We start from the raw sequence: 17491 nt of genomic DNA, 5'->3' as shown, positions 1-17491 counted from the left end.
AAGTCACTATTTTGCTAATTCCTGGAATGAAATAACAAATAACCTCTAGATAAATCTTATTTTTCTTATTTAAAAAAGAAATATATTTATATGTAGAGTGAAGTCTGTTTTAGGGTTTCAATAATAAGAACAGAAACATGCACAAATGTATTGTCTTAGCTTAAGTTTTAACTTATGTCCAATATATTTTGATATTTTGAAAAAAAAAAAACAAATTGGTTTTTATGCCAAATGGTGTTTTTAATCATTATAGAACTAGATCTGCATGCTAAGTAATGCATTAATTTTAGGTAGCTAACTGGCTATAAATGAATGTAAGACATATGCTTTCAGGCATTTTAGAAGGGAATATAACTTATTACACTAAACAATAATCTTTACGCACAGGTAAGGTTATAATGAGGATAATTCTGCACCTGAATCAAGTTAAATGCCCAGCTCTAAATCTGCCATTTGACCTCCGGAAACTGTTTACTGTCTTAAAGTACAGGTCACTGGGGGGAAACCAAGGGTTCTCACCTCTGCTCACCGCTTCCATTTATATGGATACTGCTCGTTTCCTCTAAAGATCCTTTTCTTTTGGTTGTTATTAATTAACTTACTTGTTTACTTTATACCTGAACTGCAGCTTCCCTTCCCTCCTCTCCTCCCAGTTCCTCCTTTTCTCCCCACCTCCACCCTTTGCCATCCACTGCTCCTTCCCTTCTTCTCAGAAAAGGGGAGGCCTGTCATGGATGTCAACCCGCCTTGGCATATCAAGTTGCAGTAAGATTAGGTGCATCTTCTGCTATTGAGGGAAGACGATGCAGCCCAGTTAGGAGAAGGGATCAAAAGGCAGGCAACAGGGTCACAGACAACTCCCACTGTTACACGTGTGCAAATGGCCTAGGCACAGACCCTGTCTTGACCATGTGCTTCTGCCATGGACACCATGCTTACTTCTAACGTACCAGTCATCCTGCTGTGTTTCAATTGACTCTGTATGAACTTGGGAGTATACTCTACTAACGTCTGGGATACTGAAGATGCTCAATAAATGTTTATTGAATCAATAAACAGTTTCACGAATTAATAGTCAAATGTATCTAAACCTCCCTTCAGGTGTTAAAAGTGCTACGGGATATAATAGAAACTACTCAGGATAACATAGGATTTATTTTTACCTTAATTTTTTTTTTTTTGAGAATTTCACCCATGGGTACCATATTTATATCATTTCCATATCTTTGCTTCCATCCACCCTCAAACTTCTCTGTACTTCTTCTCAAGTTCATAGATTATTATTTAGAATTTCTTCAGGAAAAAAAAATATCAATTGATAGGAGCCTATTAGGCACTTATATGACTAAAGGAACTCTTGAATTTTTATTTTAAATGTAATGTTAATGATAATTAAGAACACAAAATATGAACATTACAACATTGTTAACTATTAATACTACAGCATTAAAAATAATTAAAAAATTTTAAACTACGAAGCCACAAACTCCATTTTTTCTAACATTTGTTCACAGTAGTTCAGCTTCAAGGCCTTGCTGCTATCTCAAGGCTGTGTATATTATAAATTGTTTCCAAGAAAAAAAGAAAAGATGATTATTCTGAGTTATATACAAAGGTAAATCCACTGCAAGTTATTTTAAGGTAAAATATGCAATAATTTTTTTCTAGATAATATTTCATGATGGTATTATTTTTTAGTTTTATTTAAGCATAATGCACCCTTAGTAGTTTTGGAAAGTCACCATGAATATAATTAATGGACTATATGTCCTCTTAATTTTTATTCACTATATAGAAATACACATTTTAATTATCTTGTATGAGCGAGTCACAGTAATTATTTGGAGTCTTCATATTTTATTTTACTCAAATGTTTCTTCTATTAACGTTATAAATGCATGATCTAAGGTTCACAATAATGTTTAATGCATTGGCCTTGTGAATAATAAGTGACTATCCACACTAAAAGAACCCACAAAGTGTACATGTCATTAGGTAGATAAGTCTTTTGCTCTTTTTATCTTGCCAATTGACTAGCTGCAATCATCAATGTTAAGAAGGTGGTTTGTGGGGACAAAAGTGGAAAAGAAAAGTGTGTACATTTGCTGACACACATGTCTGTAGCTGTGTTTGCCTGGTAGCCAATCAGTGACATCAGTAATTGCAGTCATGGTAAATTAAATTCCTGAGGGACACGAAGGGAACTTAAGCTTGGAAAGTAGCAATATTTTAGGGAGACATTGAGTGTTTCTTCTCCTTCTCCTTTTATTTGAGAAAATAATTATAATATAAGCAATGTATTGGAATAGCTCTTTGGAGACCTGCAGGCATGGCCAGAAGCTGCAGGAAGCATGCTGACAGTGGGCATTTTGCCAACATGAGGAAGCAGCAGCCTTGAATAAGATATTCTTTAGGAATGGCATTGTAGCAATGGAGTAAGTTGAAGTCTCTTTGTATGCAGTTGGGGTGAATTCAAGAAATGAACATTCATTCCTAAGTGCTCTTGATATAAATATACTTAATTCAGCAGAAAGGATTGCTTATTCTTAATTTTTTGCTACTAAGAACTTAAAAAATTGCTTATATATTTTTTGGTATTCTCTACAATTATTTTCCATTCAATTAACACTTATGTTTAATGCATAGACCCTGGAATAGGGTGTATATTCCTAAATATATTTTAAAATAAAAGTTCACATAAAAAATTCAATGTTTATAGAGTAGTTTAATTCATTGAAGAACTCACATGGAACCATTGATGTCCAAAATATTTTAAAATTTATTATTGTATAGTGTGTGTGTGTGTGTGTGTGTGTGTGTGTGTGTGTGTGTGTTTGTGTGTTTGTATGTAGGAACCAGGCCCAACTGGGCTGCCTGCCTGTCTTGCTGTTTCATGTCCTGTTTCTAGCAGCTTCGGTGTCTGTGTTTATGTTGGTCAGCTGGTCTTGTTTACTGCTCTGAGAACGCACCCCACCCCTCCTCAGGACTTTTCCTCCTGTGTGCAATTACCTCTTGAGGGATTTCACCTGTGAGTGGCATTCCTGTTTTGCTGCCTAGAAGAAGGCGCTTTGAACACTGAATAAAGGTTGAAACTGCTGCTGCTGCTGCCACTGCTGCTGCTCTCTTAGCATGAAGGACCTGTTGTGTTATTGTGTGTGTATGTGTGTGTGAGTTAAATCCGTAGTCCCTCGCCCTTGACTCAGTACTGCGGTGGTGTGGGCGTCAGGTGTGTGTGTGTGTGTGTGTGTGTGTGTGTGTAGATAGAAATGGGAACTTGAGTGTGTTCCCCAGGGCACATGTGAATATCAGTGGAACCCACAAATCAAACGAAAATGACCAGGCTTGTGTTGCAAGCACTTGTAATTTACTAATTTACTAAAATCAAATATTAAGTCTTTAATTTATTTGTAACCCTAAGAATGTCCTAATAAGAGTTAACTGATGCAGAGCTGAGGAGATGGCATTATGGGTTAGATCAGTTGCTAGGCAGGCATGAGGACACAAATTTGGAACCCATGCAAAAAAGTTGGCATGTCCCATGCCTAGTGAGCCAGAGCTGTGAGATTAGAGATAGGAGGGTGGTGCCTGGCCACCAGTCCAACTCCAGGCCAGCGAAGAGCCTCTTGTTAAAGGAATGAAGCAGAAAGTGTTAAATAAAGAAAAACAACCAACATCCTCCTCTGTCTGCTATACACATGAGCAGAGGCACAGGCATCCACAACCACACATGTGCTTACAACACACACACACACACACACACACACACACACACACACACACACACACACATACGAGGGCATGACACAGCAAAGCGAATTCTCTAAACATTAGCTCCTGTCATCTTAGTATAGTATATGTATTTCAGATGTCATAGGATACACAGAATACACAATAGACCAGAAAATCTAACAAATAATTAGAGAAATAAAGTGTAAAACCTAAGTAGCCATATGCTTGAAAGAGGAAGTACAATACATCCTGAGGGTTACTGCATTACACAAAGCAGCTGAAAAGGGAGAAAAGATGGAACACGAGAAGAAATAGTTCATGAATTTTGATTTAGCTGACTACCAAATAATATGCATATTATTTTATTTTCCTAATAAGTTAAGTGCGAACTTCCTTCGGGTTCTTAGGAAGCCACAAGGAAATAACACAGCAAGTGAGCTTAGTGCAAACCTCAGAGTATTGACAGCTTTTAAGGCTAGGAAGTACTTAACAATTATTAAATAGCTTTTGAAAGAATATTTGTGAGAGCCCTGTGGGAAAACTGGCTAAACACATAAGAAAATATTGTAGCTGAGGGATGAGCTTTATGTATGCCACCAAAATTAGTCAGGTCTCTGTGAAATATGGAGAACAAAGTGTACTGGTGCTTGACCTCACTTTGGCTTCTGACCATGGGGAGAATGGCATCATATGACCACTGCTCTGCTCTTGAATTCTTTTGAACATAGAAAGTCGCTATGATTTTATTTCCAAAGTAGATGATAAATTTTATAAAGTAGATGAAATTTTATATTTCATGCATATTGAACTCTTTCACTTACTAAAGAATGTTATTCAGTTTTACTCCAGAAATTCTAAAATAAAGTGAACTACTTAGCTAAAATTAAAATTGTATCTAAAGTTAAGAAGAAATAAACAAGCGTGTTGGCACACATCTTTTTTTTTTCACAGAACTTGGGAGGCAGAGACATAGGTGGGTCATCTGTGTGAGTTTAAGACCAGCATGATGTACATATCGGATTCCAGGCAGGCCACTGCTTCATAGTGAGACTCTGTCTCAGTAAATAAAGGTAATACATACTATAAAGTATTCATTGTTTTGGAAGAACATTTTGAGTTGGGGAGGAGAAGCACAGAGTACAGAAGGAAATATGGAGATGGATAAATAACACTATAGACCGTTTGAAGAACTTACATAGAAACAGCACTGGAGACGTTTCCAGCTATGGATGGAACATATGGACATCTGAGCTCACAGTGGTTGTGCGAGCATGCACAAGGCAGACAAAGCGCAACACAGAGAGGTGAGATGGACAGGAACCCTCTCAGTCCCTCCCTTAGAGCAGGAGGTATTGGCAATTGATTACTTCCAAGACTATATTGGCAGCACAAAGTGGACTTGATAGAAAATGTTTAAGAACACAAACTCGGGCAATAAGAGAAGTGTGATCTGGGAGAAGTTGGGAGAAGGGTGAATATGATGAAAACACATACTGTAAAATTTCTCAAAGAACTAATAGAAAACATTTTTTTTTCTTCTAGGCCTCATCATAGTCTTGTGAATATTGCTATCAGTCTTGTTTTAACCCATAAGAACAGAACATGTGTGGCTACAAAATACCACATTAATATATTCTTCTCTGTCAGGGTAGGCAATACCAAACTCACCAAATACCAAGTCAGGTAGCTCCATTTTCCAGCTCACTTTTTTCCTGCTTTTCCAGCTGAGTGAATTATTTTTACTTCCTGTCTTGTAAAGAGCTGTGGCTCACATAGGTTATCGGGTTCCCTGTCCTGTGGCTACGGCTTTTCCATAGTGAGTAAGTGATCTCTCCAAAGTACGTTGAGATAACAAGAGAATGGACAAATGAGAAGAATTATATTTTTATTTCTTCTCTTTTCAGGGATTGTTCTATAACTTGTGTTTAGGTTGGAGAGCTATTATTTTATTTGATTTCTCTTCTGAATAAATAAAACAGGCCCCAGATGGCAAGCACTTCACGTTTCAGCAAGGGGTAATTCAATTTATAGCAGCTCAATGAAATTCACTTGGCTGTGTCCCTCTAGTGATACTCCCCTCTTAAATCCGTCAGCTTTAAATTCCCAATTCCATGAATAAACAAACTCCAGGGAGACTGACTCTTGAGTGGCATAGATATCTACGGAAATGACTACAGTCACCATTTAAACAAACTATTTAAATGGTTGGTCTTCTCTTGTAAAAGTTGGAGGACTTCACTGTATAGGAATGTATACTGTGTAGTATCCAACCTCCGATATCTTTTTAATAAGAGAAATATCTCAGATTCTGTTTGCTGTGTGCCAAGGTTTTCAGTCTGTACCCCATCCAGACATTCAGGTTATCAAATGTAAGCATTTTATTCAGATCCTGCCAATTTCTGTGGAATGTCTAGCAATTATGGATATAGTATGCAGCAAGAATGCCATGCCTAGGGTTGTGATTACCACTGTCTAAGCTGTCTTAACAGCTCTGTTTTTATATTAAGGTCTCTTCATACTCTACATAAATGAACATGCGCGCATGTACGTGAGCACACATGTGTTCACACACACACACACACACACACACACACACACACACACACACACACTTAGTCAAGTCTCAACCTTGTGAAATTCTTATTTTAGAAATTTTTAAAATTACCATGCTGAAGCCAAAGTTTCTGATTAGCAGAGTTAACATCAAATTTTATTTTTCTATAAGAATGTTCTTATGTATGTCTCAGAACCATGATCCAGATAGGGAAGTGTAGTGAGCACCATACAAGGCCCAAAAAACTCTGGAAAAAACTCTAAGGAAAAAAACAGATTCTCTGGGGATACAGTCTTAATTAGTACAGTATATTTTTACTGTTTTATTTTTAATCTTGATTTTTATTGTATGGGTAATTTGTCTAAGCACATGTCTGTGTAGTATATGTGGATACAGTGACTATAGCATCCAGAAGAGGGCACCAGATCCCCTAGGACTGGCATTGCAAGACACTGAGTGCTAGGACTTGAACATCAATGCTTTCTGGGCCAGAGCAACATGTGCCATTAAACACCAAGCCATCTCTCCAACCCTTCACAGTATATTTTTAAACATTAGCAAAATATTCTAAGCTTTATCAGTTTACTTAGGGTATGAAGTCTCTACAACTTATCGTTTCTCGTTTTCCTCAAAGAGAAATGATTATGGATGGTAATGAAAAATGAGCGTGTATACGATCAATTACATACTGAGAAATGTAATAATAGTGTCTTGTTCACAGGGGCCATCAGAAGCTCTCGGGTACTGAGAACAGAGAAGTACTTAGCTCACTTGTTAGGTGCAAAGGATTGCTTTCATCAATTTTATATGTAGGAATTTTCTTCTGCTCATATATTTGCAGTTCTGAAATCCCTTGACAAGTGCATCTTTTCCAATTCTACATAATACAGAAAATCATGTGGCAAGCTATGTCTTTTGACAGCTCATTTAATTAACTGGAATTAAGCTGCAACATCAATCAGACAATATCATAATCTTACTGCATCCTTCTAATGCACATATTTAGTCTACGTTCAGCTGACCAGATTCTATAGTTTATATTCTAGTTTGAGAAGAACTTATATAAGTGAGATGGCTGAGCAGTTATTGGTGCCTGCCTCCAAACGTGATGACATGAGTTAGATCTTAGCTTCCACATGCTAGAAAGAGAGATTTGAGACCTGTGTATTGTCCTCTGACTTCTACACACACACACACACACACACACACACACACACACACAGAGAGAGAGAGAGAGAGAGAGAGAGAGAGAGAGAGAGAGACGGAGACAGAGACACAGAGACAGACAGAGAGACAGAGAGAGAGAGAGAGACAGAGATAGAGACAGAGAGAAAGAGAGAGGCAGACAGACAGAGAGACAGAAAGGGGAGGGAGAGACAGAGACAGACAGAGGAGACACAAAGAGACACAGAAAGAACAAATGCAGAACAAGAATTTAGATAACTACCTTTAGAGTTCTCAATCGAGATGAGTGTTTTCCCTGAATACTATGGATAACAAAAATGTGTAATAAGCATGCAAAACCCACACATCACACACGTGAAATTCTCTAAATTACTTCCTATAGCGAGATAGAAAATTGACGTATTTTAACATGGTGGATGTTCTCTGGCTATGTTTTTGTAAAGCTCTGATTAAGTTCCATTTTCTGAGTGCTAAATGCTACCATAACAATCACTCTGCTTCAAGCATTTGTTGAAGGTTGTTTTTCACCATGAGACATAAGTACTTCATGGCATCTAGTTATTTAAGAGTCCAGTGACCAAAGATGTCCTGACCTGAAAATCAGCAACATTTCCAGATACCAGCTGATAGATTAGGCAAGGCAAAGTGTATAAGGAAATGCCAAAGAATGTACAAAAGTTGAAAAATACATTTGAAATCACCATGGCTACCACCTGATGAATGTGGAAAAGATAATTACCAACGAGAGTGGAGACAAAGGAGGAGCTGGGGTCAAAAGGACATCTGCCCCTTCCTCTCTCAGATCTGTGGGACTCCAGGTGAAACAGGGGGTCCTGGAAAGAAAACAGAAAGACATTGTAAAGGTGCCAATTGCGATGAGAGTTTACTTTCTCCAATAAAGCACAGCAAAGCTAGGTCACTAACCAGCTACTTGGTCTCATCAGCACCCCAGGAACAGAACGATGTGGATTTACACGTTGAGTTTTGTAAATAAGCACAAAGGCTTGGCAGAGCTTTCGATGGCATCACTACTATCAGAGAGTGTAAGAAGATGAGAGAAACTACCAGGCTTTCCCAGTCAAACTAGACAATGCCCGCTACACTCAGATGTATCAGTTCAATAGTTCAAAGACTGGATATGATGATAAAGAGATTCAGTGAGAAAAGTAGAATTGAATTGAGGTTTTCATCCCTAACAGGCATATTAATTTTTAGAATAATGAACCTGTAGCAAGCCTGCTATAAGTGGTTTTCATATAACTAAGGCATTTAGGAAAGTAGCAATAACAAGAACTATGGAAACTTTTGTAGAAAAAAAAAGATAATTTTCAAAAGAACATTCTGATCCTAAGGCTCTTATCTTAAGGTTTATCTTGACTTACTAATTACCCTATTACCTCCTGTGTCCTGGTCTATACTTTGCCTTTTTCTCTCTGACTTTTTCATTTAAAAAACCTTTCAGTAAATTCTGAGCTCATTTGACCCATGTGACATGTGGTCTTGTGTTTGCTTTCATATTTGTATATAGAACAGCTCCAAGGTTTGGTTTCATTACTGGGCTCAGCAGTAATGTTTTCTTGTTCAGCTGTTGTAGGCAACTTAGAAGGCAGTATAGATGCCTGTAAATTTGGAGATGCTTCTATTAAGTATCATGGATAATAATTTTCAGAAGCATGACAAAAAAGGAATTGCCAATTAAAAAGGAATTGTAGATCCGACAGGCTATATTGATGATAACAGTTTCATACAATTTACAGAGCAAGCTCAGAGTGTTCCATTTAACAGAGCAAATGTGTAAGTGTGGGTTTTGCCTGCCCATCCAAGTCATGTCACTGTGTAAAGTATTTGCAAAAACAAACAACAAGGAGAATATACATTTTTAAGGTTATATAGAAGTTGTTAAGAAAAATACCAAGATGTTGGCTAAGGTCAATTTTTTTATAGGTTAATATCTGGGTAATACTTATCTTGTCATCTAAAGCTGCTAATAAGGCTATTTTCTCTATTAGATAGTCTTAAGTATTTTAGCACAACTATTCAAAGTGTTTGAAAATGTAAGAAGAGCAATGTTAATTTGTTCAAAGAAGAATCGCATAGTGAGTTTAAATTTTCAAGTAAGGAAAATAAATAGAAAATCTAAAATAAACAGTCATCAAGAGATTCCTAGAATTTGGAGGTAGGTGAAGAAAATAAAGTCAAAATTTCTTTTAAAACTTGAATTATCCCTAGTGGAAATCATCACTTAAGTTCCTGAGGCTAACATTGAATTTTGGATTTCAGCATGTGCCTTAGGTAAAAATGTTGTGATAGATTCCTCCCTTTATAAAGATTAAGTGGGTCAAAGGGAAACTTAGTCCATCGAGAAGCTCAGAGCCTTGATAATTTGGAAAAAAAACAGTTAATGGATAATCATGCTGAAATGTTCAGTCCTGTGTGAGGCACATCAGTATAAGATGTACCTCTGTCAGAGATGTAGACTTATTAAATCAAATTCCACACTGAGAACTCATGAAGATTAATAATGAATCCAAATAGTCTTAGACATCAATATCTCATGTCAGACAACAATCAGAGAGACCATGACTAAAATCTCTTCCCCTTTCTCATGCAGATTTTATATTTATTTGAGCAATGGCTAAGCATGGGTCAACAGTATTCATTCTAAATAATAAACAAGTTAAACGTTTTTATTTGATTTCACCTCTCTAATAAAAGCCTATATTTTTGTTATCCTAAAACTTGACACAATCTATCATTTCAAAGTTAAAAATCATTAGGCATACAACTTCTGTTTTTTTTTGGTGCACTGATAGAAGTGTCATTGCTTTTGTTTGCATGCTGGCTGCTCAGGATGTGGGAAATCTTCTTGCAGAATTATAGTATGATGCCACAAATATTCTTGATGTTAATTATAGTACGTCTTTAAAACTAATGCTATATCTGCTTTTAACTTTAGTCTTCAGCTACTGAATCAGATGGAGTGGTAACAGTATGTCCACTAGTTTTCTGTGACAAGGGCTACTCTAACGCATTTATTAAACACTAGTTAGCAAAAGCAAACAAAACACTGAGTTTATTGGAACGACCTAAATCCTGAAATAAGTCTCTGATCAGAGGCAACACTGTCTGAAGTCATTATTTCAGCTCCTTATTGGGTAACATGAAGAACGGTTTCATCGCAACCTTTCAGCTGCCAATGACAAATGTATAAGTGGCTGTCAGACATTTTGCCTAAGCAAGTTATCAGTAATCACAAGCTTGCTGGCAGTTTAGAGCAGTTAAAAGTTAAGGCAGAAATAAATCTGAAATAAAACTGTCACATTCAAAGACAATGATGTTTTATGACATAAAACAGTTTCTCTGTGTGGTTAAGGCTAAATAGCCCTAGAAAGAGTTTGCTTCTTTTATGGAAACACTGAAAATAATCCAATTTTAAAGCCATCAGTTTGCTGGTAGCAAATACAAAGTTCCTAAAAAACAAACCAGAGGAGCGATAATTTAAGAAGGTGCATCCCATTGCCTCTGCTATTAATAGAAATGCTACAATTCTGTTCCAATTTTATATCTTCTCTCAGACTTTTCATTATGTCTTCTGAAATAATACAATTGCAATCAATTTTCAGTATGTGTCTCAATCTCTTTGCTATAACTAAGTCACAGATACTCTTAACAGGCAGAAAAATGGAGACTCAGAATTCTGGTCTTAGTTCCTAGACTGCAGAATGCACTTTGCAGATAGCATCAAGGTAAGGATTCTGAAGTATGGAGCCTGCCTCAATAATCCAGGCACATCTAATATATAGCAGGCTATGGAAAAGGACATTTGATGATGAAAACAGAATTAGCCCATGAAAATCATAACAAGGAAAGTGAGGTCCTTTTGAAGATGGAAGAATGGGTCGGCGCCAGTTCACAGACAATCTCTAGAAACTGCTAACAACAATGAAGCTAATTCCTCATTGGGTGGTCCCCTTGCCATCTCGGTTCTCACCTAGCAAAATTCATTTTAGAACCATGAACTAGACAATATGGTGATTTATGCCACTGAACATGTGACCATTGGTTATAGTATCATAGGAAAAGTAATACAGCACCCAAGAGGATAGTGGTGCTTGCCTGTCTATTTGTCCCCCTACACTCTGTGCTCTAAGAGTTACTCTTAGTATTTTTCTCTACACCATGCACACTGCAAATTAGAACAATAAAAATCATTCTTATCAAGATCCATGTCACCATCTGTTCAATCCTCCAAACATCTTTGATTCAGTCAGATGCTGACATTTTGTATTTTGTCAAAATTTCTGTTTAACTGTGTTTTTCTGTTGCTCAGTTCTCCTTTATGCTAGAAAATTTTCATGTCTACTGTCTAAGCTGACGGTTCCTGTCCCTTTGGTCTTCTGACCTGGAGGCTTGCTAGCCCTCGCTCATCTCACAGATGTGTATCTCTGTCATCATCTAATTTTATATGTTAGTGTTTATATTTCAAAGAACAACACAATAAATGTATTTGTAATTCATCTGTGCTCAGGATAGCAAAATCCACATCAATAAAGAATTTAATCTAGAAGTTTGAAGTACTGAAAATGAATCTGTCACTGAAAATGTGTGATTTGGGGCAAACCGGTGAAGTTGCCAAGTAACTTGTTTCCGTAGAAATTCTCTTTAAATTCCCTTTGAGCAGCTATTTCTCTGTTCAGCAGACTACCTGATACCTTATGTAGAAAGTCGGTGCCCATTATGATAGCTTCTAAGCCTGCTACAGTGAAGGAGTCACGCACAAAGACACCACTTTATTGTCATCAAACTTTAATACACATTCATCTTCGATATTCATTGTTCTCCTGTAGCATTCTCACCTGCCTTCTGGCACTCATTTGTTTCACTCCTTTATCCTGGTTTTAACATGGATAGCATCATGGATGGTCTACCAGACCCACTTCTCAAATCTCTGCTCCGATGAGGGACTTTTCTTTTCGACGTCTGAATTTCTTCATATCAGCTCCCACCTTGATATCTTCTGTTGGCCTCACACACACTCCAGGGCGCAGCTTGAAGCCCTTCATTTTTCACACAAGATGCCATATACTGGAGTGCTTCTTTTCCTCCTACAACATTTTCTCTTCTACATTGTGTGCCAGTTATTCTGAAGGACTTGCCAGTTTCTAAGGATTTTTTTTTTAACTCAACAATGTATTTAGATTTATAATGCCCTTATATTATCAAGGCCATCTGTACAGTGGCTTTTATGTGGCTGTCCATAAAAGCCTATAAATACAGCTTTATTCTTCTCTACATTAATAGATGTTGGCTTTCATAGTGTGATTAGATGGCTAAATCAATGAAAGAACAAACAGGTATATTCTTCCTTGCTCTAGGTATTCAACGAAGATAATATATTTTATATATGTTTTTACAAGTTATGACGGGCTCTTTCCAGGATTAATATGGTATGTTTCAAGTGAAATGAAAATAATCATGTGACTCATGGCAGTTATTAAAATGAAATTAAAGACTTAAGAGGGAAGAGCTGTACAAACGACTTACTTTACCCTTATAGACCCTGTTGAAGACACCACGTAGTAACTTGACGCTAATATGAGTGTAACATGGAGGGTGTGATTTAATCACTATGAACCCTCTCTTCCTCCTTCCGCCTTTCACTTTCTCTCTCCTCTCCTCTCCCTCCAAATCTCTCACTCTCTCCTTCCTTTCAGCTAAGTTGAAAACATTCTTTTAATATTGTGGTTTTTGTGACGACCGGAAGACAATGAGTACATTATTATCAACCAACTAAGATTAGTCTAATTGTTCTTTTGCACCATATCTTAAAGTAGAAGCTTTTTTTTTTAAACCCTGGTTAAGTGCCATGTGACAGAAACACACACTGATCTGGGTCATCTTAATTCCCACAGACTCAGGGTAGTAATTTTAAAGAAAGGAAACAATAACCATAGGCCAAAGAGAACTAATACTGTGGTTGTGCCAGGTAGTTTCCAATTTTTCATTTCTTTGCTGGTATTACTCAGCTTGCTTCAAAATTAACCACATAGAAGAACTCTTAAAAATTACATTATTTGCTACTGTTGTGATAAGGAAATACATATGTTTATTGTACATGCACATATTGTATATTATATATATTGTCTTTACTATAGCAGAGGAAATAATGTAATTTTAAAATATTATATATACAACAATATGTATTATATATACTATATATATGCTTTTATTGTGGTGTATATAATATACATATAATATATTATATATATTATATATATTGAATATAGATACAACATATGTTATATGTACCACAATAAAAAATACCAATAAAAAAGAAATATGATTTCTTCCAAGAATTTAATTCAGTACTAACACAACCAAAGGACTTGAGGCTCATTGTCATTCACTGTCAGTGACCCCCAAGCAATCAGGTTTGCACCCCACGCAATGTGTGAGTCTGGAGTTTAACCTCATACTTACACTGGATTTCCATTATCTATGTTTTAACAGCTGGAGTTCAGCTTGAATTAGGTAGTTTAAATTTACAAGGCATCACCAGTATTAGCATGTGGGCTATATTTTTTGCTTTAATGTGATATGGACAATTTTCTTTCAGTGTGTCCTCCCATCACTGAAAATAAACAGAATGTTTTGCATAGTAGCGTGAGCAGATATACATCTACACCTCAAAAATATTTCTAAATATAAACGGTAGGTGTTTGCAGGGGAACTTTTCTTTTTCAAACTTGCAGCAGGCCCTTAGAACACACCCAGCCTGAAAGCTGTTTGTTTTCAGTAACTATACGTCATTATATCAGATGGCAAGTGTAATGCCAACTAAATAAAGTAGTTTCAATTAACAATTTATTTCTTAAATTAATTCTATCATGTTTCCTTTAAGAATCACTTGAATATTCTCAAAAATGTGGAAAATACCCTGAAATATCATAAATACAAAATAAATCAGATAATCATTTTGAGCTTTTGCTAATGCTGCAGGGTGGGGTGGCATGGTAGAACGCTTGAAGTTTTTTCCATACCTGCAGTGCTGGCTCAGTACTTTCAACGATAAAAGTTGTGCCTTTGCTCTTTTTAGGGTAGGTATCTAATCATGTGTATCACAAGTAAAATTTTAGCGTGGGTCACTCTATTTGTTTCTGCTCTTTTGCAATGAAATTCAAATGCTAACAAATATTTGAAATATTTCCCAAGAATAAAGAGGCAAGCAGGGGGCAAAAAAAAAGAAGTGAAACTGTGAATAAATGTCTTGACTTTAGTTGATAGCTTTGCCCTTTGATTCTGTTTGTTTATTTTTTTTCTCTACTGATAATTTTTGATATTTGTATTGCTCTTTAAAATGTAGGGAGTACTTTTGCATACATTGCCTTGTTCTTTCCTCAAAATAAGTGGATAAAGTCAGAAGGCACTGCTGATAAGGGACATTATTTTCCCATGGGAGTTGGGAGCAAGGAGAGGGCTTGTAATACTCAGGTACTCAGGAAGTATCTGCTAATTGTATATCCATATTTGCTTCTGTTTCACTCATTTCTATTATTGTAAACAAAAAGGTGCATATGTTTGTGGTGTCAGACATTGCCGAGTATCTTTTAAGAGGTTTTTAATGCATAAGTGTAGGTAGAAATGGATATTAAGTTTTTTTTTTAATGAAGAAAATATTTACCTCATTATGTGTGAGATGCATTTCAAGTGTTTATATTTAATTCACTACTTTCGGAAAGGCTTGGAAAGTGCCAGGAAAACATTTTAAAGATCTTAATCATATAAGTATAACACATCTAAGTAAAATTTCCTGATTTTAAACAAATACTCACTTAAATCAATATTTGAAGTAAAAAAAAAAACAAAAAAAAATGTTTCCTTCAGGTTCTTCCTCAATTATTACCTCAAGCTTTCATTGTCTCCCTGTTTGCTCACAGGCCAAACTGCTAATCTGCTAGTTGATTTAATAGGCCTCCAGGTTGCTTAGCAACCTTTGACATCATTGCCTGCCTGCCACCAGGTGTGCACCAGGGGCCCAGAAAAAAAAAGGGACAACTCTGCCACCTGTGCCATGCATGCCCCCTCCCCCATGCCTCTTTCTGTCTCTCTGAATCTCTTTCTTTCTGGCGGCTCATTCAGACTATATGTTCTCTCCCCCTCTTCCTTGTCCTTTTCACAATAATAAACTTACTTCCTCGTACCATACCTGTTGTGTGGCACGTAATTTCATGACATCACTCCCCCTCCTTAGTTTTTAACATCATTAGACCATTTCTGTGCTTGTGCTCATTCCTTTCAAATTCTCTTACATTTCTGAGCTTCCTGCCTACTGGGATTGTGTGGGAACACGCCCGTGATCTGCGTTGTGCTGTCCTCCAGCCTGCTGGAGGAGGTCAGCATCACCTTCCTTCACCGCGGTCCTCCGCTGTGCCTTCTCACACAGATGCTTGGGGGTCTTCTACTCTCTCTGGTGTTTCTGCTGCCAGGCACACCAAGCCCCTCAGACGTCAGTCAGTTCCTGTCTTTGATTACATGTTTAGTCCTCCTGATTCTCCCATCCACTCAACACTGGAGCCACATATCTCAATTAATGCACAAATTCATTTTTTGATATTTCCAGTTTCTGCATTACGATTTCCATATTGGAAACCGAATTGTACTATTTGCTTTCTCTATTAACCCATAAGAAAGTGTTCTTTTAAAATGACTTCCTTGATACCTGCAGTGCTATTTATTGTATGCAACCTTTCACAGTCTTTGCTATCTTCCTTGTAGCATTACTCATATTGCTGTGTGGTTTTGTTAATGGACACTTCGTGACATCTTTAATTGTCTATGATGTTCCAAATATTCTATCAACATTGATTTCAAGAACCAGGAGGCATGTAGTTCCTTTCAAGGTATGTCAAGGAACAGTGGTTACTTAAACACAGCAGGGCCAAATTTTTATTGGCACAATGATGTGTACATAAAGGGGCACCATACCTCAGTGAGCCTATCATAAATACTGACATCATGAGTCGGCTGTGAAAATGAATAACACTTTCTTTATATATGTCTACATATTCCAAGTAAGCAATTAAAAACCAAGTCACACTATTGGGTAATGATAGTGACTATGATTATTAGATTAAAAAGGGAATTAAAACTCAAGAAATATGTATTTGGGGAGATTGCTAAACTCATAATGGAACTGACTGTCTCCCTGTGGCCATAACAGGAAGACACAGCTGGGCCACATCTGTCCTAACTTTGACTTTTGCCTTGACCTGGGTTTTACTGATCTTAAATGCTTTTTATCAACATTCTTATGAGCCTGTAAGCTTCCTTCAACCCACACATAATATTATAGTCCTTAAAATGCTTTTCTATTAGTTTTTAAATCTTTTAAAAATTAACAATTATGGAAGCCTTTGTACCAGAATGCTCAGAGGAACTACCTATTTCCTGAAAGACTTGTACAAGTACCTTCTTGTTCACCAGAAAACACTGGAGAATTTTGGAAAATTCTCATTTGTTTTTGTATTCTTCAATATGTTCAAGTAATTTTCAGTTCCCATCAGACTATAAATAAACATGCAGAACAGGTTAGCAAAATAATTTACAACAGTAGAATGTTATAATTTTTGAACCCAACATTGATATTCTAATCAATTTATATCTTATTATTTTAATTCTAATTATGCTTTTTCTAATTATGCTTTTTATCTTCATGACATTTTAAAATGCATACTAGCATTTCAATATGACTAAATAATCTGGGACTCCCAAAAGGAGAATAACTTTGACAGACTGAAGTAAGAATAAACAAGGTTAAGATTTTAAACAGGTAAATATGGGTAATATTTGTGAAACCAACCGGTAAGGTCACATTTTAAGAGTTATAATTAGGGAGGAGGGGCTTTTATTTGAGAGGGAGGAGGAAGGACAGTTCAAAAAGAGGAGAGAGGAAGGATAAATAATACTAAGGATGTTTGAAGTACTCATAGGCAATCATTATTTTGTATTTACTAAAATTACATA

General features: G+C 36.5%; 1 protein-coding gene across 1 annotated transcript in view; it reads right to left on the bottom strand.

Moving 5' to 3' along the window:
• SEMA3E (semaphorin 3E) overlaps nt 1-17491 on the bottom strand; it is a 232641-nt gene that overhangs the window by 41397 nt on the left and 173753 nt on the right. Inside the window, exon 5 of the mRNA XM_084785189.1 lies at nt 8208-8301. Within this exon, the coding sequence (XP_084641315.1) occupies nt 8208-8301 (94 nt within the window). The remainder of the gene's footprint in view (nt 1-8207; nt 8302-17491) is intronic.

This window comes from Acomys minous (assembly GCF_964271855.1).
Source record: "Acomys minous genome assembly, chromosome: 6".
NCBI classification, from domain to species: domain Eukaryota; kingdom Metazoa; phylum Chordata; class Mammalia; order Rodentia; family Muridae; genus Acomys; species Acomys minous.
The sequence above is the reverse complement of the archived record's forward strand: the minus strand, read 5'-3'. Positions and strand labels throughout refer to the sequence as shown.